Source organism: Dreissena polymorpha, chromosome 7 (genome assembly GCF_020536995.1).
Source record: "Dreissena polymorpha isolate Duluth1 chromosome 7, UMN_Dpol_1.0, whole genome shotgun sequence".
NCBI classification, from domain to species: Eukaryota; Metazoa; Mollusca; class Bivalvia; order Myida; family Dreissenidae; genus Dreissena; species Dreissena polymorpha.
This window is the reverse complement of record NC_068361.1, coordinates 31139085-31166723: the sequence shown is the minus strand read 5'-3', so window position 1 is coordinate 31166723 and position 27639 is coordinate 31139085. Positions and strand designations below refer to the sequence as shown.

The window sequence follows — 27639 nt, the reverse complement described above, 5'->3', positions numbered from 1 at the left end:
TTACCTTAATATCGGTATAGAACACTCTCGCGCTTTTTCGGCGTACCTGTTTTACCCAGCTGTTCAACTTCAATGACCTCTACATAACGCCAGCAGGCACGAATGAATACATTCGAATATTTAAAGGCTGATTCGAGAGAAATCCCCTAAAATTTGGCTGCATCACTGTGTCTGTGCGCAGCGTGAAGGATATAACACTGTTTAACAGAGCGACTTTGGTCCCTGGCCGTCTTTACCTTATATGGTAATCATAACCATATATGTCACAACACAAACATCTATAAATAAACGTTATGAATGAGTGTAATATGACCATATATGAAGAAAGCGTAATCAAATAACGTGCGAGGGGTACCGAATGGAGAAACAATCGTTGGAATAATCTCCCCTTTTGATTGCACACGAGCTTTCAAACGGTTGAGATCCGGTATTGTATACGTTTGTGACATTGTTTTGAGATCAAGAAGTCATTTCGGCGCTTATATATTTCAGTTTTGTTTTTGAACTTGCAATAGCTATCTTTTAATTGTGATTTGGTGTATTTCGACGTTGTAAAGTGTATAATTCAAAGTGGCATTCATTTTCGCGACCAAGTCCTAGTAACTCGATGTGAGTAAACGAAGGATTTGTGTTTACTTTTCACCTTAAGTTCAACTGTGCGTTTTATTACCCATTTTGTGATCTATTAAAAACACGTGCTTCGCGCATTTGGACACTTACAGTGTATTTTACACTAGTGCAATAATTGACGCTTTTGATGTGTTTATAGTGACTGTGAAGTCTGTGTGATATTTGCATTGATTGAACACTTACCAGTGGATTGCAATTTTGAGTGACACTTTAATACTAATTATTAAAAAACAGGTGCTTCGCGCATTTGGACACATTCAGTGTGTTACACACTAGTGCAATAATTGACACTTTTGACATGTTCATAGTGATATTTGCACTGAACACTGACCAGTGTATTGCAATTTTGACATTTATTGATTATTGAAAACTAGTGCTTTTTAACTTGTGTGACCTTTATTTTTATTAAAGCGTGATTGATCTGTTTTGTTTATATTCTTTTTGTGTAGTTAGATACACATAAGACAAGTTTAGTCGTCCTTATTAGTCTTGTTGCAATAGTATTGTTAAGGTAGTATTTGGGTTGTTAAGACTTGTCTTTTTATAATTAGTAGATTTATTACGCAGGCTCTTTTGAACAGGATGCAGTGTTGTGTCAGGAAGCATTTTCCTTTTATTTTTTCAGGTGCCCAAGACAGGAGAAAAGTGAACCGTATTGCTGGGGACTCCAATGCTCATCGGATTAAGGATATTCTTCCTGATGATATAGCTGTCAAATGCCTGCCAATCTCTGATGAGAATATGTAATGACAATGGTATAGAACAGTAATTACAGTTTCAGGTTTGTTTCTATTAATGGTATCACATGTACACATTTTTCTAAACGTTAAAACGAAATGATTAATGAAATAAACAAAAGGTTACCGTTTAAACGGTATCCATATGTCAGTTATAAAAGCGTCATTGACATCGCATTTCCAAACTGAAAGTAATGATTATTTCCAGAAGTTATATTCAGATCATAACCCATTTGGGCAATGACGTCATATTAAAACCAACTGTTCTTGCCGTTGTTGAGTCATTGGGTACACATTTTCTACTTACATGCCGTAGTATTTTATAACAAAGACAAATAAATATTGATCCCACATTTCTTCAATAAGACTACACCTGTGTAAATTTTTTATTGTTTTCTACCTAACAAGATGTACATAAAAACGAGTATCTGTTTATGAAATTAAAAATGAATTCTGATGAATAAATGTCGGAAAAAATTTCCTCATGCACGTTGTGCTGACGCGCGTCAAATGTTCAAGACAATTCGGGGAATGATCATGCAACAAATAGCTGGAAAATTTTCCCGAGCACTTTGTGCCGACGTGTGTCAAATATTCAAGCCGTCTAGGTCGTACATGGTGTTTTGTTATGTTTACGCTGTTGTGAATAAGGGCCATCTGGCACACATGATACAAATGTATACCAGTCTTTTTTTAACAGCTTTTAATAAGTTTTGCAACATTGTAACGTAATGAACTAAAATGGATTATGTTGATATCAACAGTCGTTTAAATGTTTACTGTTTTTGTAAACATTTTTGAGAAAACACGAAATGCCACCATTTAAACGTGATACTCATAGTTTCTATAAATGATGTAATTATTTCATTTCTTTATACTTAAACAGTTCAAATGTCAAGTCCTAAGCTTCGTATGATTACAGTATTTGTCATCAATATAAAGTTAAACTTATTATGCTGATGTGCAATGATTGGCATCATTGCGTTTTCTAACTAATTTGCATGGTTATATATTTTATTTAAGCGTGTGGAATATTTTACAGATTGTAGGGAATTGTAATTGCAAACTTTTCATTTTAATCTTGAGGCAAAGCATGAATTTTCCTTGTGTATTCATTCATGTATATTTGTGATTTATTTACACAGACATTCGCCAACTCTGTTTTCAAAGGTGCCAAATTTTCTTGTGATCGTTTTTCCATGCATTGTTGAGAGACTTGCGGAAGATGGATGTTCAACAGCTGTATCTTCATCTAGGCTCAAATGACATTCTTACGAATGAAGCGGTGTTTTACCGGTACATATACAATTATAAAAAAAAGCTTTGATATTTAAATTTAATGTAGTTGTTTCCCATAACTATATAAATTTGCAAAACTAACATTTTACATGGTTTATTCCTCAATGAGTCATTGAAACTTGCAATCATTTTAGAAGTGTTATCTAGTTTCTAATTTATAAATAAAGCATTTCACAATATTTTCTATTATCTATGTTAATTTGACATTTTATGCTCCCCCAAAAAATTTGGGGGGAAGCATATAGTCGCCGCTTCGTCAGTCCGTCTGTCCGTCCGTGAACAATTTTTGTCCGGGCTATTTCTCAGCAACTAAAGGCCGGAATTCAATGAAACTTAATGGGAAGCTTCACTATTAAGAGGAAATGTGCATATTATCAGCGGGTTTTAGTCGGATGATTTGTCACAGAGTTATGGCCCTTTAAAAAAATTTATTAACTGTACATATAGTGCAATTCTTGTCAGGGCTATTTCTCAGCAATTAATGACCGGAATTCAATGAAACTTTATGGGAAGATTTACTACCAAGAGGAGATGTGCATATTATCAGCGGGTTCTGGTCGGATGATTTTTCACAGAGTTATGGCCCTTTGAAATTTTCCATTTACTGTACATATAGTGCAATTCTTGTCCGGGCTATTTCTCAGCAACTAATGACTGGAATTCAATGAAACTTTATGGGAAGCATCACTACCAAGAGGAGATGTGCATATTATCAGCGGGTTCTGGTCGGATGATTTTTCACAGAGTTATGGCCCTTTGAAATTTTCCATTGTACATATAGAGCAATTCTTGTCCGAGCAATTTCTCAGCAACTAATGACGGGAATTCAATGAAACTTTATGGGAAGCTTCACTACCAACAGGAGATGTGCATATTATCAGCCGGTTCTCGTCGGATGATTTTCCACAGAGTTATGGCCATTTGAAATTTTCCATTGTACATATAGTGCAATTATTGTCCGAGCTATTTCTCAGCAACTTATTACATGAATTCAATGAAATTTTATGGGAAGCTTCACTACCAACAGGAGATGTGCATATTATAAGCCGGTTATGGTCGGATGATTTTTCACAGAGTTATGGCCCTTTGAAATTTTCTAATAACTGTACATATAGTGCAATTCTTGTCCGGGCTATTTCTCCCAAACTACTGACTGGAATACAATGAAGCTTTATGGGAAGCTTAACTACCTTGAGGAGATGCGCATGTTATTAGTGGGTTCTGGTTAGATGATTTATTTACAGAGTTATGGCCCTTTGAAATTTTTAAGTTACTAAACCATCCATTGTATTATTTTGTCCAAAGTTATGCCCCTCAAGACGTTTCCTTTTATCTGAATATATAGTGCAATATTGTGACAAAAAACCTTTGTGGAGCATCACCCGTCTCAAACGGTTTCTTGTTTCATTATTTGCTGTCTACAATTAATTTTACATGAAATAGCAAATGTTTTATTTATGCGCATAATATTAACAATATAATTATACATATTTGTTTATGTAACTATTTTGATAGGTAAGTCAGTCTGCAAAGAAAAAGAACACATTTGTATATATTTTACTCCACATTTTTTATGCCCCCTTTCGAAGAAAAGAGGGTATATAGTTTTCGCACTGTCTGTCTGTCTGTCACACTTTTCTTGTCCGCTCTCTAATTCAAATAGTTTTCATCTGATCTTTACCAAACTTGGTCAGAAGTTGTATCTAGGCAATATCTAGGTCAAGCTCGAATATGGGCCATGCCGGGTCAAAAACTAGACCATGGGGTCACTTAGTGCATTTTAAGGTTTAAGCATGGTGTCTGCTCTCTAATTGAAGTAGTTTTCATCTGATCTTTACCAAACTTGGTCAGAAGTTGTATCAAGACAACATCTAGGTCATGTTCGAATATGGGTCATGCCGGGTCAAAAACTAGGTCACAGGGTCACTTAGTGCATTTCAAGGATTAAGTATGGTGTCCGCTCTCTAGTTTGGGACTTATTTTGCATTTCTAAATTAACGTTTTTTATGCCGCCGAAGGAGGGCATATAGTGATCGCACTGTCCTTCCGTCTGTTTATCTGATGTCTGTCTGTCCGTCCGTCACACTTTGTGTTTAGGTTTCGAAAAATGCTCATAACTTCTTTTGTCGCTTCAGATGTAACATTCATATTTGATATGCATGTGTACATGGACAAGGCCTTTCCATACGCACACAAATTTTTACCCCATGACCTTGACCTTAGGGTCCGTGTTTAGGGTTCAAAAAATGCATTCAGATTTCGAAAAATGCTCATAATTTCTATCAAAGCATTTATTGGGGGCATACGTCATCCTATGGAGACAGATCTTGTTTAACAATTTAATTGAAAATAATATGTTGTCAACATGAAGTGTATATATGCAAGATCACATTCCCAGTGACAACAACTCTTTAATTGTTGACTGTATTTTAGCTGGACTATTATATATGAAATATATATAGTGAAGCTATCCTACCCACCCCGGCGTTGGCGTTTCCGTGAGCGTGCAAATGTTAAAGTTTGCGTACTACTTCAAATATTTTCAATGTCCATTGACATATTGCTTTCATATTTTGCATACTTGTTTACCAACATGATCCCAACCTATAAACAAGAGCAGACCACTGTATTAAGCATTTTGACAGAATTATTGCCCCTTTTATACTTAGAATATGCATATTATTGATAAATCTATGTTAAATTGTGCGTACTACCCCAAATATTTCCTATGTCCTTTAACATATTGCTTTGTTATATTGCATACTTGTTTACCAACATGACCTTTAACCTACAAACAAGAGCAGACCACTTAATCAAGCATTTTGATAGAATTACGGCCCCTTTTATACTCAGAATATGCATATCATTGATAAATCTATGTTAAAGTTTGCGTACTACCCCAAATATTTCCTATGTCCTTTGACATATTGCTATTATATTTTGCATACTTGTTTACCAACATGACCCCAACCTATAAACAAGATTAGACCACTGAATCAAGCATTTTGATAGAATTATGGCCCCTTTTTTACTTTGAGAATTGGACTTTTTGCTTTAATTCACATAACTTCTTTATTTATGATAAGATTTTATTAATACTTTGACAAAACAACACTTACCTGAATACCACAATGGATTCCACCCGTGCAATACCAGTGCTCCAGCTAGGCCTAAATCGAAGGGCGCCCCGCCCTGCCCTCCCGAACCTCCGCCCTGACCTTCCTAGGGCTCCCCCTGCCCTTAAATTTTTTTTTTTTTTTTTATTTTTTTTTTTTACATATGATGATTAATAAATCTCTTATTAAAATACATTGTAATTAATTTATTCCTCATTGTAGTAATTAAATTTGAATTGTTTAATGACAATGGGAATAATTTATTCTTACAATTATTGATAACACATAAATTAACATGCATGAGGAAGCATTCTAGAAACGCCCGTGCGCTCGAAAGTGCCCTTTTGACAAAATACTGCGCGTCCAAAGTGCCCTTTTGACAAAAAATCCCCCTGCCCTTTTTAAATCCTAGCTGCAGCACTGCAATACCCCACGCCCCAACCCAGAATCCCTGCCCCCCCCCCCCCCCCACCCCCCCAAATTTTTTGTTTTCCTTTTTTTATTTTCGAAAGATCGTCAGATCGTCTAATAAATGACCACACCCCATGTTATACCCCCCTCTCAACCCTCCTACCCCCTCCCCAAATTTTAATTTTTTTTCCTTTTTTTATTTTTGAAAGATCATCTAATAAATTATTGAATATGAACAATTTCCCCATGATGGCTTACGTTATACTGTCAAGCTCTCGAATAGTCGAGGGCGCTGTCCTCTGACAGCTCTTGTTATCTATTTTTATTAATGAAAATGATTGTATTGAAATAATTTCAGAGTTGTAGCTGACTTGTGCGATTTGGTGCATCAGGTCAGTCCAGACACTGAGGTTGTCTTTTGCAAAGTTTTCTGAATAAAATACATTGAATTTAGTGGTTTGATAAAAATAGAAAATGCCCAGAGCCAGTAGCACTGACACTTGCAGTGTGATATAAGAAATGGCAAAAATATTTTGAACCTTCTCCCATAACAGATATCTCCCTGTTAGCTAACAAACGTTTTTTTGACTGATAGTTCAGTCACATAAATGTGAGGGGACTGTCAGGATGGTTTTTTTTTAAATAATAATTATTGATTAAGTGATAAGAAAATATTGAAATTGTGTTCATTGTTATTTGAACTAACTTTAAGAAAGTATTGAAATTGTGTACATTGTTATTTGAACTAACTTGCTTACATTACGTGCATTTCAAGGATTTATGTATGGTGTCCGCTCTCTAGTTTGGGACTTATTTTGCATTTCTGGATTAACTTTTTTTATGCCGCCGAAGGAGGGCATATAGTGATCGAACTGTCCTTCTGTCTGTTTGTCTGATGTCTGTCTGTCCGTCACACTTTGTGTTTAGGTTTCGAAAAATGCTCATAACTTCTTTTGTCGCTTCAGATGTAACATTCATATTTGATATGCATGTGTATATGGACAAGGCCTTTCCATACCCACACAAATTTTTACCCCATGACCTTGACCTTAGGGTCCGCGTTTAGGGTTCGAAAAATGCTCATAATTTCTATCAAAGCATTTATTGGGGGCATACGTCATCCTATGGAGACAGCTCTTGTTTAACAATTTAATTGAAAATAATATATTTGTTTTCTTATCTAAGTTAATGTCAAAGTTCTTGTTTAGTAGGTATTTATTGGTTAAAATGATGAAAAATAAATGTTTAATATATTTTTATGTTTCACAAAGTTTTATATTTAAAGGAGGCGCACAATCGGTGTCCAGAATGCAGGGTTGTTTGCTCCAACGAAGACGCTTTGCTGAGCCACTTCTGCAGTCGCCACATCAAGCAACCAGAGACTGGAAAAGAGAGTAAAATTAAGCTGATAGGCTCACCAATGGTATGACTTTAAATCACTAACTTGTGTATGCTTGACAAGCATTTTATGTACAAATAAAGTAACAAAAAAAGGAGGTCAACACATGCACTTTCCCATATAAAGCTTTCTGTATCTTTTAGCAACTAATTACACGATTTTGTGTTGACATACTCAATATGATAGTTATAGCCCTATATAACTGGTATGTTCATTTTAGTTAATCTTTCTATTTTATTAAACCTGTTTGTTTTAGCTAGATTGCTTGAAAAACACAACCAGGATTATTTTTATGCCCCGGATCGAAAGATCGGGGGTATATTGTTTTTGGCCAGTCTGTCATTGTATGTGTCCATGTGTGTGTGTGTGTGTCCCAAAACTTTAATCAAAACTTTAACCTTCATATTAACTTTTGCAATATTGAACATAGCAACTTGATTTTTGGCATGCATGTGTATCTCATGGAGCTGCACATTTTGAGTGGTGAAAGGTCAAAGTCAAGGTCATCCTTCAAGGTCAAAGGTCAAAAAAAAATATTCAAAAACTTTAACCAAAACTTTAACCTTCTTCATAACTTTTGCAATATTGAACGTAGCAACTTGATATTTGGCATGCATGTGTATCTCATGGAGCTGCACATTTTGAGTGGTGAAAGATCAAGGTCATCCTTAAAGGTCAAAGGTAAAAAAAATAATCAAAGTGGCGCATTAGGGGGCATTGTGTTTCTGACAACCACATTTCTTGTTAGCATTGTCTTACCCCTGTTACATGCAATGTACATGTGGCTTATTAAATTGGAAACCCTGGTTTGCATGAGAATATTTTGCAAAACATAGTTGAAAAAACATACATGTATACAAACTTAGTCATTACTGTTAGTATAATGAGCACCTCTTTTTCTGAATATTTTGATTGGATGGTTATGGGCCTTTATGCGTGTGTCACATTTATGTATGTGAAAGTGTGTAATTAGACAAAAGAATTTATATTTTTTTATTTTTTGGGTAACAATCACTTATTTTAGAGTTATTTATAAGTAAATCTTACAGATTGCATCTGCTAATCATGAACTCAACGAAGTCAGCTCAAGGAAGTGGAAGGCATGCTTGGAAAATAGAAGTTTCCATTATGAAGGCAAATTTTAGTATATTTCAAATTTGTAACCAAATGATCTTGAATGAAAATTTGATTGAACATTTGTTATCTGTCAAGAGAAACAGTTTGAAGTGAATGAATTAAGTATTGCCTATTGTCTATAAGTTAATTGTGTGACCTGAACCATGTGAGGGATATTACTTATTTTTATACGCCGGTTTTGAAAAAACGGGACGTATTATAGTTTCACCCTTGGCGGGCGGCGGCGTCCATAACAGTGTCCACTCTGTAATTCAAATAGTTTTCATCTGATCTTCACCAAACTTGGTCAGAAGTTGTATCTAGACAATATCTAGGTCAAGTTTGAATATGTGTCATGCCAGGTCAAAAACTAGGTCACGGGGTCACTTAGTGCATTTGAAGGATTTAGCATTGGTGGCTCTCTAATTGGAGTAGTTTTCATCTGATCTTTACCAAATTTGGTCATAAGTTGTGTGTAAATGATATAAAGGTCAAGATCAAATATGGGTTATGCCGGGTCAAAAACTAGGTCGCGAGGTCACTTAGAGCATTTCATGCATTTCGCATGGTGTCTGCTCTCTAATTGAAGTAGTTTACATCCAATCTTCACAAACTTTGGTCAGAAGTTTTATCTAGACAATATCTAAGTCAAGTTCAATTATGGGTCATGCCGGGTCAAAAACAAGGTCAGGGGTTCACTTAGTACATTTCAAAGATTAAGCATGGTGTCCGCTCTCAAATTGAAGTAGTTATCATCCGATCTTCACCAAATTTGGTCAGAAATTGTGTCAAAATGTTATCTAGGTCAAGTTCAAATATGGGTCACGCCAGGTCAAAAACTAGGTCACGAGGTTACTTAGTGCATTTCAAGCATTTAGCACGGTGTCCACTCTCTTATTGAAGTAGTTTTCATCTGATCTTCAACAAATGTGGTCAGAAGTTGTATCTAGACAATATCTAGTTCAAGTTCAAATATGGGTCATGCTGGGTCAAAAACTAGTTCACAGGGTGCATTTCAAGGATTTAGCATGGTGTAAGCTCTTTAATTGAAAGAGTTTTCATCCGATCTTCACCAAATTTGGGCAGAAGTTGTGTCTTAATGATATCTAAGTCAAGTTCAGATATAGGTCATGCCGGGTCGAAAACTAGGTCACTTAGTGCATTTCCAGCGTTTAGCATGGTGTCCAAAACCTTCAAACGGGTGTATCTTGTGACAGTTTAGCACTCTTGTTTATTACATTAAAGCCACACACCTTGAAATGAAATACATGTTACTCAGTACATATAGATGCAATTTGAAAGTGTGCAAAATTGTCATTAAATCTATAGCCTAGTTAGCAAGTAATTTATTTTTTTATATTTTAAAACTGAATGTATGATTTGTATACGTACATGTTCAATTCGAGAAACACAATTATTTTTAAGTTTTAAAGCACAAGAAAGACGGATTTCTACCTTGCAACCACCAGATATATTCTAATTGGCAAAGATAAAATATGTTTCTTATTTATATCCAAATTTACTATGCCAGATATTTCATTTCAAGGTGTGTGGCTTTAAGGAATGTTTTTTAAATGGGTATATTACCAAGATCTGCACAGCCAGGGTGATATTAACCTTCAGATGTTAAAGCTTTCTAAGAATTTTAAGGCTTGCCTTTTATACTTGAAATGATAAATCATTAACATGTTTTGTTCTTTAGGAACATACAAACATTTCCCACCCACCATGTGGATCAAGATGTTTGGGCTGATGATTCTGGGTCGTATGTGTGGACAAGGTGGTCTTCATAACATCATGATGCAGCTGTGTATTCAACAACATGTTAACCTGTCCCAGCGGATGTTGATGCTCTTAAATGATGTTGAGAACAATCCAGGACCGGTACTTTATGACAAAATATACATTGTTTATTGAATAACTATATATATTTATTTTAACATTAAAGTGATTTTTTTCTTGCAGTTTTGTGCCTTTTGTTACTGAGAACTATTTTATCATATGTTGGTGATTGAAACCCAGGACCTGTAAGTGCTTCTTAATATTTGCAACAAATGACAAATCATGTTAAGTTTTTGAAACATCTGTTTTTTGTTCAGTTAAAGGACATATTGAACTCACTAATTGCTAAGTTAACTTAGATGCATCAAGTTTTTATTGATGATTTCTACTTTCTGTTGAATCATTATCCTTTCCAAAGCCAGAGAGATATAGTGTTGGCGTTTTCCATCGGTCAGTCTGTCAGTCCATCCATCTGTTTGTTACAAACATTTTAGGGCTTCATATCATAAATTTAATAAGATTTCAACATGGAAAAATAAGTGTATGCCATATTCATACAATAGTGCAAATTTACTTGTTTTCTTTCTTTTTAGATTAGTTATTAACAGAAGAACAGAACAGTAACATACTTTTATTACATTAACAGAGGCTCTGATTAGATGTGTATCTGCGTAAAGAACTCATAGAAAATATCAATATATAGATAAATAAAACAAAAATAGAGTTAAACAAATCATGGTGAAATCCACAATACACACCAAGAGCTATTAGTAGGCTTATCTCCATTGACTTCTTTCACAGTAAATCTCTTTTTTTTGCCTTTTCATTAACATTTCAATCAAAAATAACATTTGTGAAAATGATTATAACTAAAGTTAAAAATGTGGACACTGTAAGTTAATTGACTTTGGCTTCCAATCTGCAGTTTACAAAGTTGCTTGTTATAGGAGTATTCGTGCAAATGGATATCCTGCAAGGAAGACTTCCACTCCTTAGGACAGCAAGATGCACATATCATCTCTCATGTGGTTCAAGAGAAATGCTGTAGATGGGGAGACTGTACCAAAGTCCTGAGCTTTAATAGTCTTGAAATCCATGAACTTAAACATCTCTATGATGTGAGTTTAGCACTGTGTATGAACTGGTGTTGCTTCATTTTCTGCATATCTTTATCTCAATCTTCTCTAGTTTTGATGGTCAAATACATATTGTCTGCCAGTTTTTTTCCCCCAATACTGCCGTTCATCGTTTGCTTGCATCAAGAGTTTTAAAAGAAATTAAAACTCATTTGTTTAGTTAGAATCTTATGAAAGACTTAAATGGCCATGTTTAATACAATTGTATAACAACATATACGAGCTAAAAAAATAGTTGGAATAATTAATGTATATATGAACATAACAAATTTACTTAAAATCATAGGTCTTGTTTTTGTCTGCCACTATAAGAACCAGAACATATTTCGGACATTCGAGGATTGACTTGCTGTGTTAGAGGATCATCAGGTGATGGAAGAAACCAGGCTTTTTTCGACTCAATGTTGATGAAACCTGATCGACATGCTCATCTTGGTTGAGTAAGCCTGGGTTGAGTGTGTCCAAAAAGTAGGTAACCTGGTGAAATCTTAGGAAAACATTGTAACCAGATCCAGGTTTATTTGACTGACAGACCGATGGACAGTGGGTCAACCGTAAATCCCTTCATGTGAAAACGGTAGGGACAAAATAAATATCACATTGCTCTTCTGAGTTCATTTGTAAACCAAGTTTTATCACAAAATTAAAATGGTCAATGTATTATTTTGTGTATTTAAAAATTATGTGAATATTAAGTTTCATGAAATCTTACTGAGTTTTCTCAATTTTAGCTACTATTCGGACATGGACTGACGGACAAATGGGCAACAATGTCGCAATTTGTATACCTAAGTTTTATAAGAATTGTTTCATAAAAGTAACCAATGTGTCTGTTCTATGTCAAGGTAACTACTAGGATGAAATACACAAAAAGATTTTGGTTCACAATAGGGTAGGCTCCGCGTGCCGTGAACCGGGCAACAGCTTTTGTCATTTAACATTTGTGTTTTAATGGCATAAGCTGGCAGATACCCTTTAACTTTAACGATGTTTTCCGATAATTTCTCGGAAAACACAATCTAGCAATTTTGATTTAATTTAGATTACTAAAAATTAATATTATATTTATGCCCCCCTTGGAAAAAGAGGGGTATATTGTTTTGCACATGTCAGTTGGTTGGTCCACCAGATGGTTTCCTGATGATAACTCAAGAACGCTTTGGCCTAGGATCATGAAACTTCATAGGTTTATTGATCTCGAAATAGTAAAATGGTTTCCGGATGATAACTCAAGAACGCTTACGCCTAGGATCATGAAACTTCATAGGTACATTGATGATGACTCGCAGATGACCTCTATTGATTTTCAGGTCACTAAGTCAAAAGTCAAGGTCACAGTGACTCGAAATAGAAAAATGGTTTCCGGATGATAACTCATAAAAGCTTACGCCTAGGATCATAAAATAAAAAAATCATAGGTACATTGATAATGACTGGCAGATGACCCCCTTCATAGGTACATTGATAATGACTGGCAGAAGACCCCTATTGATTTTCAGGTCACTAGGTCAAAGATTAAGGTCATAGTGACTCAAAACAGTTTAATGGTTTCCTGTTGATAGCTCAAGAATACTTAGGTCTATGATCATGGAACTTCTCAAGTACATTGATCATGACTGGCAGATGACCCCTATTGACTTTCAGGTCACTAGGTCAAAAGTCAAGTTCACAGTGACAAAAACGTATTCACAATGGCTGCCACTACAACTGACAGCCCATAGGGGGGCATGCATGTTTTACAAACAGCCCTTGTTCTGTGTTAAAATTATGTACACGTCTGCGTTAAATAAATATGTTCACATTTGAAATAAAGCTAAAAATGTGTATTGTTGTTATTAGTAATTTGAACCGAATTGCTCTGTGGGAAGTAAAAGTACTTCAACCAGACCTAAATATGTGGGTAATTAAAGAGCACGAGAAAAGATGAAAATTAAGTTAGCTCAACCATTTTAAGCAATATTACTGGGTCACACTTTTTACGATGCGAAACCTGAAGGGTCCCTAGACTATGATGATTACTTACACGAGGAGTGTCCTATTCATTGCTGCCGCATGATCCTATCAGTAACGAATTAACGCTTGTATCGTTAAAGCAAGTCGTATATTCACGTTTATAAATATTTAAATAGAAAATAAAGGTTTAATTGTCGCATATCCACCGCATGATGTGTTTCTTATAAAGTGCACGTATATTCAAACCGAACAATTTTGTCCTTAGATAAAAATATACTACATGTGATCATATGTGGCCTCACAAGGCTTATTATGAATTTATTATATCGCCATCGCAATGAGATGTAAATAGTTCATACATGCACAGTGTTCTTTCAACACAACCAAATCACACTTATAGTCGCGTCTTGCGAAAATAGGTCTTAATGCGTATGCGGCCAGCGTAAGTCAAACACGGTCTGCGCTATTTCGCAGTGATTGTTGTTAGGTCAAAAACGTGCATGAAGAAGTCCGGATTTCCGCAGTGATTTGGCCAATGCTGTGGGTGATTTCTCTGAAATCAATAATTAAAATATTCTGATTCATTCATTCGGGTCTACAGGCGTGAAATTTCCCCATCATTTAATTGTTTGTTGATAAAGGGTATTTAATGTGAAAAGCTTGGTAAGACAGCTACGCCGAACAACCGAACTAGCATTCATTAATTTGATCAAAATATGCACACAGCAGAATGATTGTGTTTCTTACATGGCTTTTAGAAGAACAGACCATGCAGGCGAGCAGTGAACAATATGATTAGGTTAAGTGGCCCTAACCCTATATACCCTTGGTATGACTTGTGAGTGTTGAACTAATGTGCTACAGCATCACTTAAATACGAACATACGATAGTCAGGTATCCCCGCATAATGACATATAGAATATTACTGCGTAGATACCGCTTGGCAAACTTGAGCCTGGGATAGTCGGTTATACCCGCTTTGTGAAATTAGGAATATAACAGGTTTGATATAGCATTAACAGTACGTACTTGGGGGTTATAGGAAATACCCGCTATATGACTATCCTGTATATAACTAAATGACGTCAAAAATACAACTGATGTGATACGGCATTACTTATACGAGCATAGGGTAGTAAGGTATAACTCGCCTCCTACACAAATGACCTGATTCGATTTGCTTTGAGAGGCCATGTGCCCATTGTGTATTTTCCATACACCCTGAGAAATTTCCATACACCCCGAGTAATCGGTTGAGATATAATGGATACACAGTTAGTAACTGATAGGATATACACCCTCAGTTCCCTTCTCGAGCTTCGCTCTCATACACCATCAGTTACAAACAGTGTAACTAATACGGTATTACTTATAACAGGATGGGGTAGTAGTATATACCGCTATATAACTCGCTAGTATAGTACAGGCATGATACGGCATTACTTATATACGAGCATTGGGTAGTAGGATATATCCGGTATATAGCTCGCTAGTATAGTACTGGCTTGATACGGCATTACTTATATACGAGCATGGGGTAGTAGGATATACCCGCTATATAACTCGCTAGTATAGTACTGGCTTGGTACGGCATTACTTATATACGAGCATGGGGTAGTAGGATATATCCGGTACATGACTCGCTAGTATAGTACTGGCTTGATACGGCATTACTTATATACGAGCATGGGTAGTAGGATATACCCGGTATATAACTCGCTAGTATAGTACTGGCTTGAAACGGCATTACTTATATACGAGCATGGGGTAGTAGGATATACCCGGTATATAACTCGCTAGTATAGTACTGGCTTGATACGGCATTACGTATATACGAGCATGGGGTAGTAGGATATACCCGGTATATGACTCGTTAGTATAGTACCGGCTTGATACGGCATTACTTATATACCAGCATTGGGTAGTAGGATATATCCGGTATATAGCTTGCTAGTACAGTACCGGCTGGATACGGCATTACTTATATACGAGCATGGGGTAGTAGTATATACCCGCTATGACTCTCTAGTATAGTACCTGTTTGATACGGCATTACTTATATACGAGCATGGGGTAGTAGAATATACCCGCTATATAACTCGCTAATATAGTACTGGCTTGATACGGCATTACTTATAATGAGCATGGGGTAGTAGGATATACCCGCTATATAACTCGCTAGTATAGTACCGGTTTGATACGGCATTACTTATATACCAGCATGGGGTTGTAGAATATACCCGGTATACAACTCGCTAGTATGGTACTGGCTTGATACGGCATTACTTATATAAAGGCATGGGGTATTAGGATATACCCGGTATATGACTCGCTAGTATAGTCCTGGGTTGGTACGGCATTACTTACATACGAGCATGGGGTAGTAGTATATACCCGCTATGGCTCGCTAGTATAGTACTGGCTTGATACGGCATTACTTTTATACGAGCATGGGGTAGTAGGATATACCCGGTATATGACTCGTTAGTATAGTACTGGCTTGATACGGCATTACTTATATACGAGCATGGGGTAGTAGGGTATACCCGGTATATGACTCGCTAGTATAGTACTGGCTTGAAACGGCATTACTTATATACGAGCATGGGGTAGTAGTATATACCCGCTATGACTCGCTAGTATAGTACTGGCTTGATACGGCATTACTTATACCGGGTATACGAGCATGGGGTAGTAGGATATTTCCGGTATATGACTCGCTAGTAAAGTACTGGCTTGATACGGCATTACTTATATACGAGTATGGGGTAGTAGGATATACCCGTTATATAACTCGCTAGTATAGTACCGGCTTGATACGGCATTACTTTTATACCAGCATGGGGTAGTAGGTTATACCCGGTATATAACTCGATAGTATAGTACTGGCTTGAAACGACATTACTTATATACGAGCATGGGGTAGTAGGATATACCCGCTATATAACTCGCTAGTTTAGTACCGGCTTGATACGGCATTACTTATATAAAGGCATGGGGTAGTAGGATATACCCGGTATATGACTCGCAGGTATAGTACTGGCTTGATACGGCATTACTTATATACGAGCATGGGGTAGTAGGATATACCCTCTATGACTCGCTAGTATAGCACTGGCTTGATACGGCATTACTAATATACGAGCATGGGGTAGTAGGATATATCCGGTATATGACTCGCTAGTTTAGTACCGGCTTGATACGGCATTACTTATATAAAGGCATGGGGTAGTAGGATATACCCGGTATATGACTCGCTAGTATAGTACTGGCTTGATACGGCATTACTTATATACGAGCATGGGGTAGTAGGATATACCCGCTATATAACTCGCTAGTATAGTACTGGCTTCATACGGCATTACTAATATACGAGCATGGGGTAGTAGGATATATCCGGTATATGACTCGCTAGTATAGTACTGGCTTGATACGGCATTACTAATATACGAGCATGGGGTAGTAGGATATATCCGGTATATGACTCGCTAGTATAGTACTGGCTTGATACGGCATTACTTTTATACGAGCATGGGGTAGTAGGATATATCCGGTATATGACTCGCTAGTATAGTACTGGCTTGATACGGCATTACTTATATACGAGCATAGGGTAGTAGGGTATACCCGGTATATGACTCGCTATTATAGTACTGGCTTGATACGGCATTACTTATATACGACCATGGGGTAGTAGGATATACCCGGTATATAACTCGCTAATATAGTACTGGCTTGATACGGCATTACTTATATACGAGCATGGGGTAGTAGGATATACCCGCTATATAACTCGCTAGTATAGTACTGGCTTGAAACGGCATTACTTATATACGAGCATGGGGTAGGAGGATATACCCGCTATATAACTCGCTAGTATAGTACCGGCTTGATACGGCATTACTTATATACGAGCATGGTGTAGTAGGATATACCCGGTATATAACTCGCTAGTATAGTACTGGCTTGATACGGCATTACTTATACGAGCATGGGGTAGTTGGATATACCCGGTATAAGACTCGTTTACCAGCATGGGGTAGTAGGATATACCCGGTACATAACTCGCTAGTATAGTACTGGCTTGATACGGCATTACTTATATACCAGCATGGGGTAGTAAGATATACCCGGTACATAACTCGCTAGTATAGTACTGGCTTGATACAGTATTACTTATATACCAGCATGGGGTAGTAGGATATACCCGCTATATTACTCGCTAGTATAGTACTGGCTTGATACGGCATTACTTATATACGAACATGGGGTAGTAGGGTATACCCGGTATATGACTCGCTAGTATAGTACTGGCTTGGTACGGCATTACTTATATATAAGCATGGGGTAGTAGTATATACCCGCTATGACTCGCTAGTATAGTACCGGCTTGATACGGCATTACTAATGTACGAGCATGGGTTAGTAGGATATATCCGGTATATGACTCGCTAGTATAGTACTGGCTTGATACGGAATTACTTATATACGAGCATGGGGTAGGAGGATATACCCGCTATATAACTCGCTAGTATAGTACTGGCTTGATACGGCATTACTTATATACGAGCATGGGTAGTAGGATATATCCGATACATGACTCGCTAGTATAGTACTGGCTTGATACGGCATTACTTATATACGAGCATGGGGTGGTAGTACATACAATGGCTGTTTGTAAAACATGCATGCCCCCCATATGGGCTGTCAGTTGTAGTGGCAGCCATTGTGTGAATACGTTTTTGTCACTGTGACCGTTGACCTAGTGACCTGAAAATCAATAGGGGTCATCTGCCAGTCATGATCAATGTTCCTATGAAGTTTCATGATCCTTAGTTTCATGATCCTAGGCCTAAGCATTCTTGAGTTACCTTCTTGAAACCATTTTATTATTTGGAATAACTGTGACCTTGACCTAGTAACCTGAAAATCAAGATGGGTCATCTGCCAGTCATGATCAATGTACCAATGAAGTTTCATGATCCTAGGCCTAAGCGTTCTCAAGTTATCATCCGGAAACCATCTGATGGACGGACCGACCGACCGACATGTGGAAAACAATATACCCCCTCTTCTTCGAAGGGGTGCATAATTAGAGAGCGGACACCATGCTCAAAGTTTAAAACGCACTAAGTGACCCCTTGGCCTTGATTTTGACCCGGCATTACCCATATTCGAACTTGACCTAGACATCATATAGATACAACATCTGACCAAGTTTGGTGAAGATCGGGTAAAAACAACTTGAATTAGAGAGCGGACACTTAATACGGACCGACAGACAAGACAGGCAGACGGACCGACAAACTTCGTTTGTGGGGGTATAAAAATGTATTAATAATGCTACTGGTATTTCATTTCTGCGTATTTTAGTCTTATATACAATATGTAAAGTTTCTATTAAGTGCATTATTCCAATTTACTATTCATGACACTAACTTCTACGTTATAAACAAATACTTTCAGATCATTTGCTGTTATTTGTAACTGAACGAGCAAAGAAAAAATCTTACGTTTTGAATAACTAATAAATCCTTCCAACAATAAGCATTTTTCCTTGTGACTTGACTTTCACTGGGAATCAAACCCAGATCTCCGACTTACTTAGTAAGTCGGCATGTTTTCTTTACACCATGAAAGCGATAAGTTGAAGGAAAAAGCTAATCATTATGTACACAAAATATATTTAACGGATAAAATTTTTAGAAGTCTTTTTCCTACAAGTCTGTATTAACCATTTGACCCCCATGGCATGGCCAGTTTTATGCTAACACAATTGTGTTTAGTTTTACTACATTTACACGATGCTTTGCTGAATACCAAATATCTATGCAGTCATATTCATGATAATTTTCCACTTTTTACATATAAGGAAAACAAGATACTACAAAGCAGGGTTAATTAAATTTGGACTTGCTCACATTTTGGCAAAATGACAATTTTCCAAAACAATCAAATTATAGAACAAGAGCCCTAAGGTGCTCAACTGTGACCAGAAGTAACTAAACTATTCTGAGAGGGTGTAGTTTAGAATAATAAATGAACTTGATGAAAAATATGTAATTTGTAGACAAATAATTATTTATAAACTTGACTTTGCTTATCATTACAGCAAATGTTTTGACAAACTTTAAACAAGATGTGTTTGTGAAACACAATGTCCCCCTATATGACGTTTGACCTTGTAGGATGACCTTGACCCTTCACCACTCAAAATGTGCAGCTCCATGAGATACACATGCATTTCAAATATTAAATTGCTAGCTTCAATATTGCAGAAGTGACATTACATGATCAATTTTGACCCATATATTTGACCTTGACCTTTCACCACTAAAAATGTGCAGCTCAATGAGATACACATGCATGCCAAATATCAAGTTGCTATCTTCAATATAGAAAAAGTATTCATAAAATAAGCGATTTGGGCCACATATATTCGACCTCTGACCTTGACCTTTCACCACTCAAAATGTGCAGATCCATGAGATACACATGCATGCCAAATATCAAGTTGCTATCTTCAATATTGCAAAAGTATAATAAAATGAGCGATTTTGGACACATATATTTGACATCTGACCTTGAAGGATGAACTTAACCTTTCACCAATCAAAATGCGCAGCTCCATGAGATACACATGCATGCCAAATATCAAGTTGCTATCTTGAATATTGAAATACTGCAAAAGTGTACATTAAATGAGCGATTTTGACCCATATATTTGTCCTTTGACCTTGAAGGATGACCTTGACCTTTCACCACTCAAAATGTGCAGCTCCATGAGATACATATGCATGCAAAATATCAAGTTCCTATCTTCAATATTGCAAAAGTTATTGCAAATGTTAAAGTTGGCGCAAACCAACCAACCAACAGACCAACCAACAGACAGGGCAAAAACAATATGTCCCCCACTACTATAGTGGGGGACATAAAAAAGGAACACAATTTTAAATGCAACTTCCAGTGTTTACAAGCTTTTTTTAATTTGACATTTTGACCCACTTTTTGACGTTATGTGATCCAGTTTCAAAGTCAGCTGAGATTACATTGGGCCAAATGCTCTGATCATCTTTCATGAAAAATGCACATAAAAAGGGCCAATTGTGTGTTAACAAGGTTCTACTCTAGCACATTAAGAAAAACTGTCATGTCCACTGGCAGCCATGTTAGTCTACAAACCGGAACCAGTTACAAACTCGACAACTGAGCTATCATTAGAATAAATATTCTGACCAAAATTTATGGAGATATGGCTAAAAATGTCACTTCTAGAGAATTTACAAGGTTTCATTATAGCCATATAAAGACAATTGCCTCGTGCTCTAGTGGATATGTTTTTTGAATAGACATAAAAATTTCGAAACTGGACTGAGCCATCATTTGAACAAATATTCGACCAAAATGCATGAAGATTGGAAAAAAAACAGTGACTTCACTAGTGTTCAAAAGGTTTCACTATAGCTATATAAGGAAAACTGCCCAGCCCTGTTACATACGGTCATTTATGAAGTTCCACTACTGTTGTCGTACGTTAAACAGTTTTCTAGATAGTAATTTCCCACTATTTTTTCCATCAGTGCAGCTTATGATCAACAATAACTAGTCACTTCCACTTTAAACCTGTCCACTGTAAACACAAGGTTTACTGTTTTGAACTTTTTATACTTTTTATTTCTTATTGCTTTTGAAATATCATCTTATATATAATGTTATAATGTTCGCATGTATCTCCAATTATATTCTACAACACCGGTTCAATACATTGAGCTGTACACTATAAATGTAGGGACTAAAATATGATGATAACATTTCTCATCTCTTCTTCTTCTTGTCAATCACTCAAATGGAAACACTGGCCCCTGTGGTACACATTCTTTTTGATCAGCATGTTTTGTCTGCCAAACTGAAAAAAATAATAATCACAAATAAACATTTTAAAGAGAAGTGTAATGCCCCAACACTAATCTTTAGTTTCAAAACAATTGTAATGTCCAAACAAAACTAAACTAAAATACCAAAGTGTGCAAATTCAAATGCTTTTTACTTTGAGCTAATAGAGAGAGTTATACAGACAACAAGACAGTTGCACATGGTGAATACTTGTGTTATTTGGATAAGGCATTACCATAATATAGTCTGAGCAGTAGTAGGACGCAATGCATGCCTCTCCAACCGCTCAACTATTGTGACTGCTAGATGATGATTTCAGCTGAGGAGCTAAACAAAAATGAGCAAGGGCCATAGTTCTGCAAAATTTGGGCTCATACATAATTTATTCCTTTAAGATGCCAATGTCTCCAATGTTGACTAGAAATGGCGCGGCAGAGACCGACGCATATCCCCACGCCGCATGTTTGACCCAGGGGCGCCCCAGGGTTGGTAATGGGGCCATGCATAGTTGACCGTATTGTCATAAGAGAAGTTCAGTATCAATTAGAAGTGAATCGGTGTAGAAATGAAGAAATTATAGTAAAAGGCAATTTTGGGTTGGCGTGGCCTATGTGGGAGGGGCACCCCAGGGTTAGTAATGGGGCCATACATAGTTTAGATTGACCGTATTGTCATAAGAGAGGTTCAGTATTAATTTGAAGTAAATGGGTGAAGAACTTTTAAAGTTATCGAAGGATCCAGAAAAGTGTCAGACTGACAGACACAGAGCGCAAACCGTAAGTCCCTCTCCTTTTTCAAGGGTAGGAAACTAACAAGTTTTGATAATAATGTAAAATAATGGTCAAAACAAGAAACTGATTGAAATACAAAGTTAGGTCGCCCAAAGGGTGTTCTCATTATGTTATATGCACAAACAGGGATTTCAGATATTAAAGGGATCAGGACCATGGATAATTAATAAACCCTCATGTCAATTTCATGTGAATTGCCAGCATTTAATTCTTACGTTCACCTACCATTACTAACATCAAGAGTGTCTTGGTTTGGGTCAAGCTTTTGTATATTGTTTGGAGGCATAGTGTAATAGCTGTGATATTTTAGGAATAAAATGAACCTAAACACAAAACTGAAGCAAATCTGCACCTTTCTAGGTATATTTTGACCTTTGACCTTGAAGGATGACCTTGACCTTTCACCACTCAAAATGTGCAGCTCCATGAGATACACATGCATGCCAAATATGAAGTTGCTTTCTTCAATATTGCAAAAGTTATGGCAAAATATTAAAGTTGGAGCAAACAAACCAACAGACAGACCAACAGGACAGGGCGAAAACAATATGTCCCCCACTATAGTTCATTCCAACGCTCACGGACACTGGAACCCCGGGGAGAGTAGGAAAGCTCCACTATATATATTTCATATATAATAGTCGAGCTAAAAACCCTATTTTACTATGATTCAAGGGCCATAACTCAGGGGTGTCTGGGTCTATTGGCCCATTATCTAACTTGACCTAGATGTTATTGCCTTACACATTTTCATGAAGTTTGGTGAAGATCTGATGACAATTGCTAGACTTATTGAACGGAAAATAATCCGGACGGACTGACAGACGGACTTACTAACTTACAGACGGACGGATGGACTAACAAACTAAAGGACGGAACGATTTTAATATGCCCTCAAAATCGCTGGTTCGGGGGCATAAAAACGGACATTGTATAAATGTATTGTATTTCTTAAACTGTATGAACTGTTATATCATACATGCCATACGTCCCGGATTTTCCGGGACAGTCCCGGAAATGAAGAACTTGTCCCGCTGTCCCGGAAATCTGTCAAATGTCCCTGAATTTACAAAATCCATATATACATGTACCTTATCTTAGGCTTAACTGCACACTCGAATCTGTGTATATATGCAGCGTCTCCATAACAATGCCTACCGAATAGGCAGTCTACGCTACGTGTCAAAATCGATCAATTAACAGGGGTCCTGTTATCATATTGATTGTCTCACGTTCGCTGTCAAACCGAAAAGGCGGCATTGTTTGGTTGTTAATTGACTTATATCTACATCGAAACAAGAGTGTAACTAATGTGTGACTGTACGGATTTTAAGTTGACGATCTACCGGTACTGTTTTGTTGTATTGTTTTATGTGATTGGTTGTATGTATTGTGAATTGATTTGAGTTGACAATCTAACGGTACTGTATTGTTGTATTTTTTATTATATAAATGTTATAAATGAATAAAGGTGTATCAACAACTACGCGTTACACACCGGTCTTAATAACAATAACGCAGTGACGTCACCATCTATGTTTAGAACGCTTACACTGAAAACACATGGCCTGTATCTAGTAAAGGAACTAGTAATGTTTAATTTGACGTTAACAGATCAAGTATATTTCGGATAGGCTTTTAGAACTTTTGCAATTAACGATGCGAAACAAAACAAAACGTACCAAAAATGCTATATGTCTATAAATATCACTACATTTTATACATGTCCCGGAAAATCGGCAAAAGTCCCGGACAATTTAACACAATGTCCCGGAATTGGTCTGAAAAATTATGGCATGTATGGTTATATGTAATTTTCATTTTACATTATCATTACATCTTCTCACGCTAGATTGGAAGTCTCTGAACTGTTATATACAGACAGATCAATCCCTAGTTTATCTTCCAGGGATCAGAAGATGTCTTGAAATCATTATGAACTGTTCCATCATTTAAAATACTGTATGAAATAAATGACAAAGTTATGGCCCAGACAAACTTCAGGTTTTAAAACACAATAAGTGACCCCATGACCTAGTTTCTGACCGGGCATGATCCATATTCAAACTTGACCTATACATCATCTAGATACAATTTGTGACCAAGTTTGGGTGAAGATCTGATGAAATTTCGGGACAGACTGACGGACCGACAAAGTGGTTTCCTATATAGCCCCCATTACCAAAAAGATAGTATTACCAGCAGTTGGTTTCAATGGAAATTTCTTACCAGACAAGAGGTTTGATGCAAATTGTTGTGAGGGGAAACTGGAAAATATCTGAAACAAAAATAAAGTCTTATATAATTTGAAGCGCTATATTGTTAAGTCAAATTTTAATATTTGATAATCATAATACTGCTAGCTGTCTGATTACAGAGGAGTCTTCACAACATAATGCGTTAACAGTTTTCCTGCAATAAGCAAACAGGACAAAATCAACAACACGAGTATTTATAATATATTCAGAGACAAAGATGATCATCCATGTCTTTGGAAATAAACAAAGGGCATTTATTTTGGCCTCATTTTAGCCATGTTGATAAATATAATGGGTCATACTGCTTGGTGTGTTACAAGTGAAACACCATCAAAACCAGTGCTCCAGCTTGGCATGAATGGAAGGGCGCAGCACCCTGCCATTCAAAGATTCCAACCTGTCAACCTTGGACACCCTTCATGCCCTTTGATGAAAATGCGAGTTGGGAATAGGGAGTTACAGTTTGTAAGATCGTACGCGAATATCATTTGCCATTTAAAAGGAATCATGATGTTCAAACTTAACCTTTGACCTAGAAGTTGGCAAAGGGTTTGTTTTTAGTTGGTCGCATTTTAGAATTTACAGAGCATATTTTGCAAATCAGTGTGTGCTTAGAAGCCTTAGCTACGGAAAGAACGGCAACTCAATTTGCTAAGAACGATCACCACTGCCTGTCTGCAACAGATGACAAATGATTCTGCTCTAGCAGTGAGTGTATATACCAGCTTGTAAGACGACATTGGCCAGACTAGTGTTTATCATTAAAGTCTGTACGTATTTGTACCATTTTTGACCTCATCCAAGATATCATTGGGACAAATCTTCGGACAAAGTTTCATGATGATCAGACAATAAATGTGGCCTCTAGAGTGTTAACAAGGTTTTACTATATAGCCATAAAAGAACAAATGCAGAGCCCACTGGCAGCCATGTTTTTCAACCAATCAGCATCATGTTTGAACTCGTCCAAGATATTATTGGGATGAATCTTCTGACCATTTTTTCATGAACATCGGAAATAAAAGTGGCCTCTAAAGTGTTAACAAGACTTTACTATAGCCATATAATGAAAAAAATGCCCCGCCCCTGGAAGTCGTGTTTTCCAAGCAATGTAACCCATTTTCAAACTCTTTCAAGATATCATGAGACCACATCTTCTGACCAAATTGTACATGAAGCTTGACAATAAATGTGGCCTCTAACGTGTTAAACAAGGTTTTACTAAAGCCCGATAAGGAAAAAATTCCGCCACATGGTGGGCCATGTTTATATTTAGAACCATACCCATTTCGAACTCATTCAAGACATAATTGGGACAAATATTCTGACCAAGTTTCATAAAGATCAAGACAATAAATGTGGGCCTCTATGAATTGTTGTAACAAGGTTTACTATAGCCTACGAAGGAAAATGCTCTGCCCCCTTGGCCAGCCATGTTTTTCAACCAATCAGCCTCCATTTTTTAAACTTCGTCAATGATATTTATTGGGATGAATCTTCTGACCATGTTTCATTAAGATCCGGACAATAAATGGTGGACCTCTAGGGTGTAACGAAGATTTTACTATAGCCCATTTATAGCCCATATTAGGCAAAATGCCCCGCCCCTTGGCAGCCACTGTTTTTCAAGCAAACATAACCATTTTCAAACTCATCCAAGATATCATTGAGTACCAATCTTCTGACCAAATTTCCACGAAGATTTGGACAATGCGGGCCTCTAGAGTGTTCACACAGGTTTTTACTAAAGCCATATATAACCATATATGGACCATATATAAATAACCATAAAGGGAAAACACGCCCGCCCCCTGGTGGCCAGGTTTTAAAGCAACCAAAAACCATTTTCCAAATCTCCAAAGTATCATCTGGAAAAATGTTACCTGACAAGTTTATGAAATCTGAAAATTAAATGTTGTGGCCTCTAGAGTTGATAACAAGGTTTAATATAGCCATAAAGGAAAATGCCCCACCCGTAAATGCCATGTTTTTCAAACCAACCGGCGTAATTTTAAAACTTGTCAAAGATATTAGTGGGTTGAATCTTAAGTAAATATGCATATAATAATGGAAAAAGGGCCATTAATTCTTACAAAATGCTGGATACAGTTGTCTGCTCTTCTTTATAGATTGGGGTCATGTTGGTTAAATAAGTTTGCAAAATATGAAAAGCAATATGTCAAGGGACGTTGAAAATATTTTAGGTGGTACGCCAACTTTAACATAGATTTTATCAATAATATGAATATTCAAAAATGGTAAAGGGGCCATAATTATTACAAAATGCTTGATAGAGTTGTATGCTCTTGTTTATAGGTTGGGGTCATGTTGGTAAAAGAAAAATGCAAAATATGAAAGCAATATGTCAAGGGACATTGAAAAATATTTGGGGTAGTAAACAAACTTAAACATTTGCTGCATTTTCTAAGTGGAAAAGGGGCCATTAATTATACAAAATGCTTGATAGAGTTGTCTGCTCTTGTTTATAGGTTGGGTCAGTTTGTTAAGAAGTATGCCAAAATATGAAAGAAATATGCCAAGGGACATTGAAAATATTTGGGGTAGTCCGCAAACTTTAAACATTTGCATGCTCACACTAACGCCAATGTAAGGCTAACGCAAACGCCGGGTGAGTAGAATTGCTCCCACTATATAGATTTCATATATAATAGCGAGCTAAAAAGAGGTCTTTCTGTAAATCTTTAAGAGAACAAATTAAAAACTCAACAGGGCCTTTTTATTATTAAAATTGCTTGTTTCCATAATAATTTAAGGCCTAAAATCATTCAGGATATAACTTGGAACATTTTTTAAGAAATAAAATGATCTTAAAGTTCTCTGCAATGCAAAGTAATTTTACACACTAGAATTTAAAAAAAAAAAATTGTTAACTTGTCCATGCTATTCGGGCCGCTGTGCTCTCTAACTGCATATGGAAAATCTGATTATATATATATTATATAATATACCTGTTGTGACCCTTGAGATCCTTATGAAATGTTCATAATTCACTAATAAACTTTATGTAAAAAAAAGTTAGTATTACCCGATAATCGGGTTCAAAAGTTATTTCTTTCAAGACAGGATGGTTGGTGGGAAATGTCTTCCGACGAC

The 27639-nt window shown here is 36.6% G+C and overlaps 1 protein-coding gene and 3 long non-coding RNA genes across 10 annotated transcripts; 2 read left to right on the top strand and 2 right to left on the bottom strand.

The window, feature by feature from the left end:
* The first annotated feature begins 245 nt into the window (after window positions 1–245).
* LOC127836986 (uncharacterized) lies at window positions 246–10990 on the top strand. 5 transcript variants are annotated; one of them, XM_052363670.1, is made up of 7 exons: window positions 246–427; window positions 1256–1385; window positions 2538–2663; window positions 6552–6585; window positions 7479–7616; window positions 8642–8726; window positions 10411–10990. In XM_052363670.1, the coding sequence occupies exons 3-7, from the start codon at window positions 2593–2595 to the stop codon at window positions 10623–10625; spliced, it is 543 nt and encodes a 180-aa protein (XP_052219630.1). In that variant the 5' UTR covers window positions 246–427; window positions 1256–1385; window positions 2538–2592; the 3' UTR covers window positions 10626–10990. The 5 variants fall into 5 exon arrangements, with proteins under 5 accessions (XP_052219630.1, XP_052219629.1, XP_052219626.1 ...); XM_052363669.1 differs by having other exon boundaries at window positions 247–427; window positions 1256–1411; XM_052363668.1 differs by having other exon boundaries at window positions 248–427; window positions 2513–2663.
* LOC127836989 (uncharacterized) lies at window positions 7391–24724 on the bottom strand. Of its 3 annotated transcripts, XR_008029034.1 has the most exons (3): window positions 24497–24724; window positions 13650–14132; window positions 7391–7575 (listed from the first exon to the last, which is right to left on the bottom strand). It is a non-coding gene; the product is annotated as an uncharacterized LOC127836989 (long non-coding RNA). The 3 variants fall into 3 exon arrangements; XR_008029033.1 differs by lacking the exon at window positions 13650–14132; XR_008029035.1 differs by lacking the exon at window positions 24497–24724 and having other exon boundaries at window positions 13650–14362.
* On the top strand, window positions 12429–13450 carry LOC127836990 (uncharacterized). The gene is made up of 2 exons (XR_008029036.1): window positions 12429–13133; window positions 13279–13450. It is a non-coding gene; the product is annotated as an uncharacterized LOC127836990 (long non-coding RNA).
* LOC127836988 (uncharacterized) lies at window positions 19222–22791 on the bottom strand. Its single transcript, XR_008029032.1, has 2 exons — window positions 21712–22791; window positions 19222–21489 (listed from the first exon to the last, which is right to left on the bottom strand). It is a non-coding gene; the product is annotated as an uncharacterized LOC127836988 (long non-coding RNA).
* Window positions 24725–27639: the final 2915 nt, after the last annotated feature.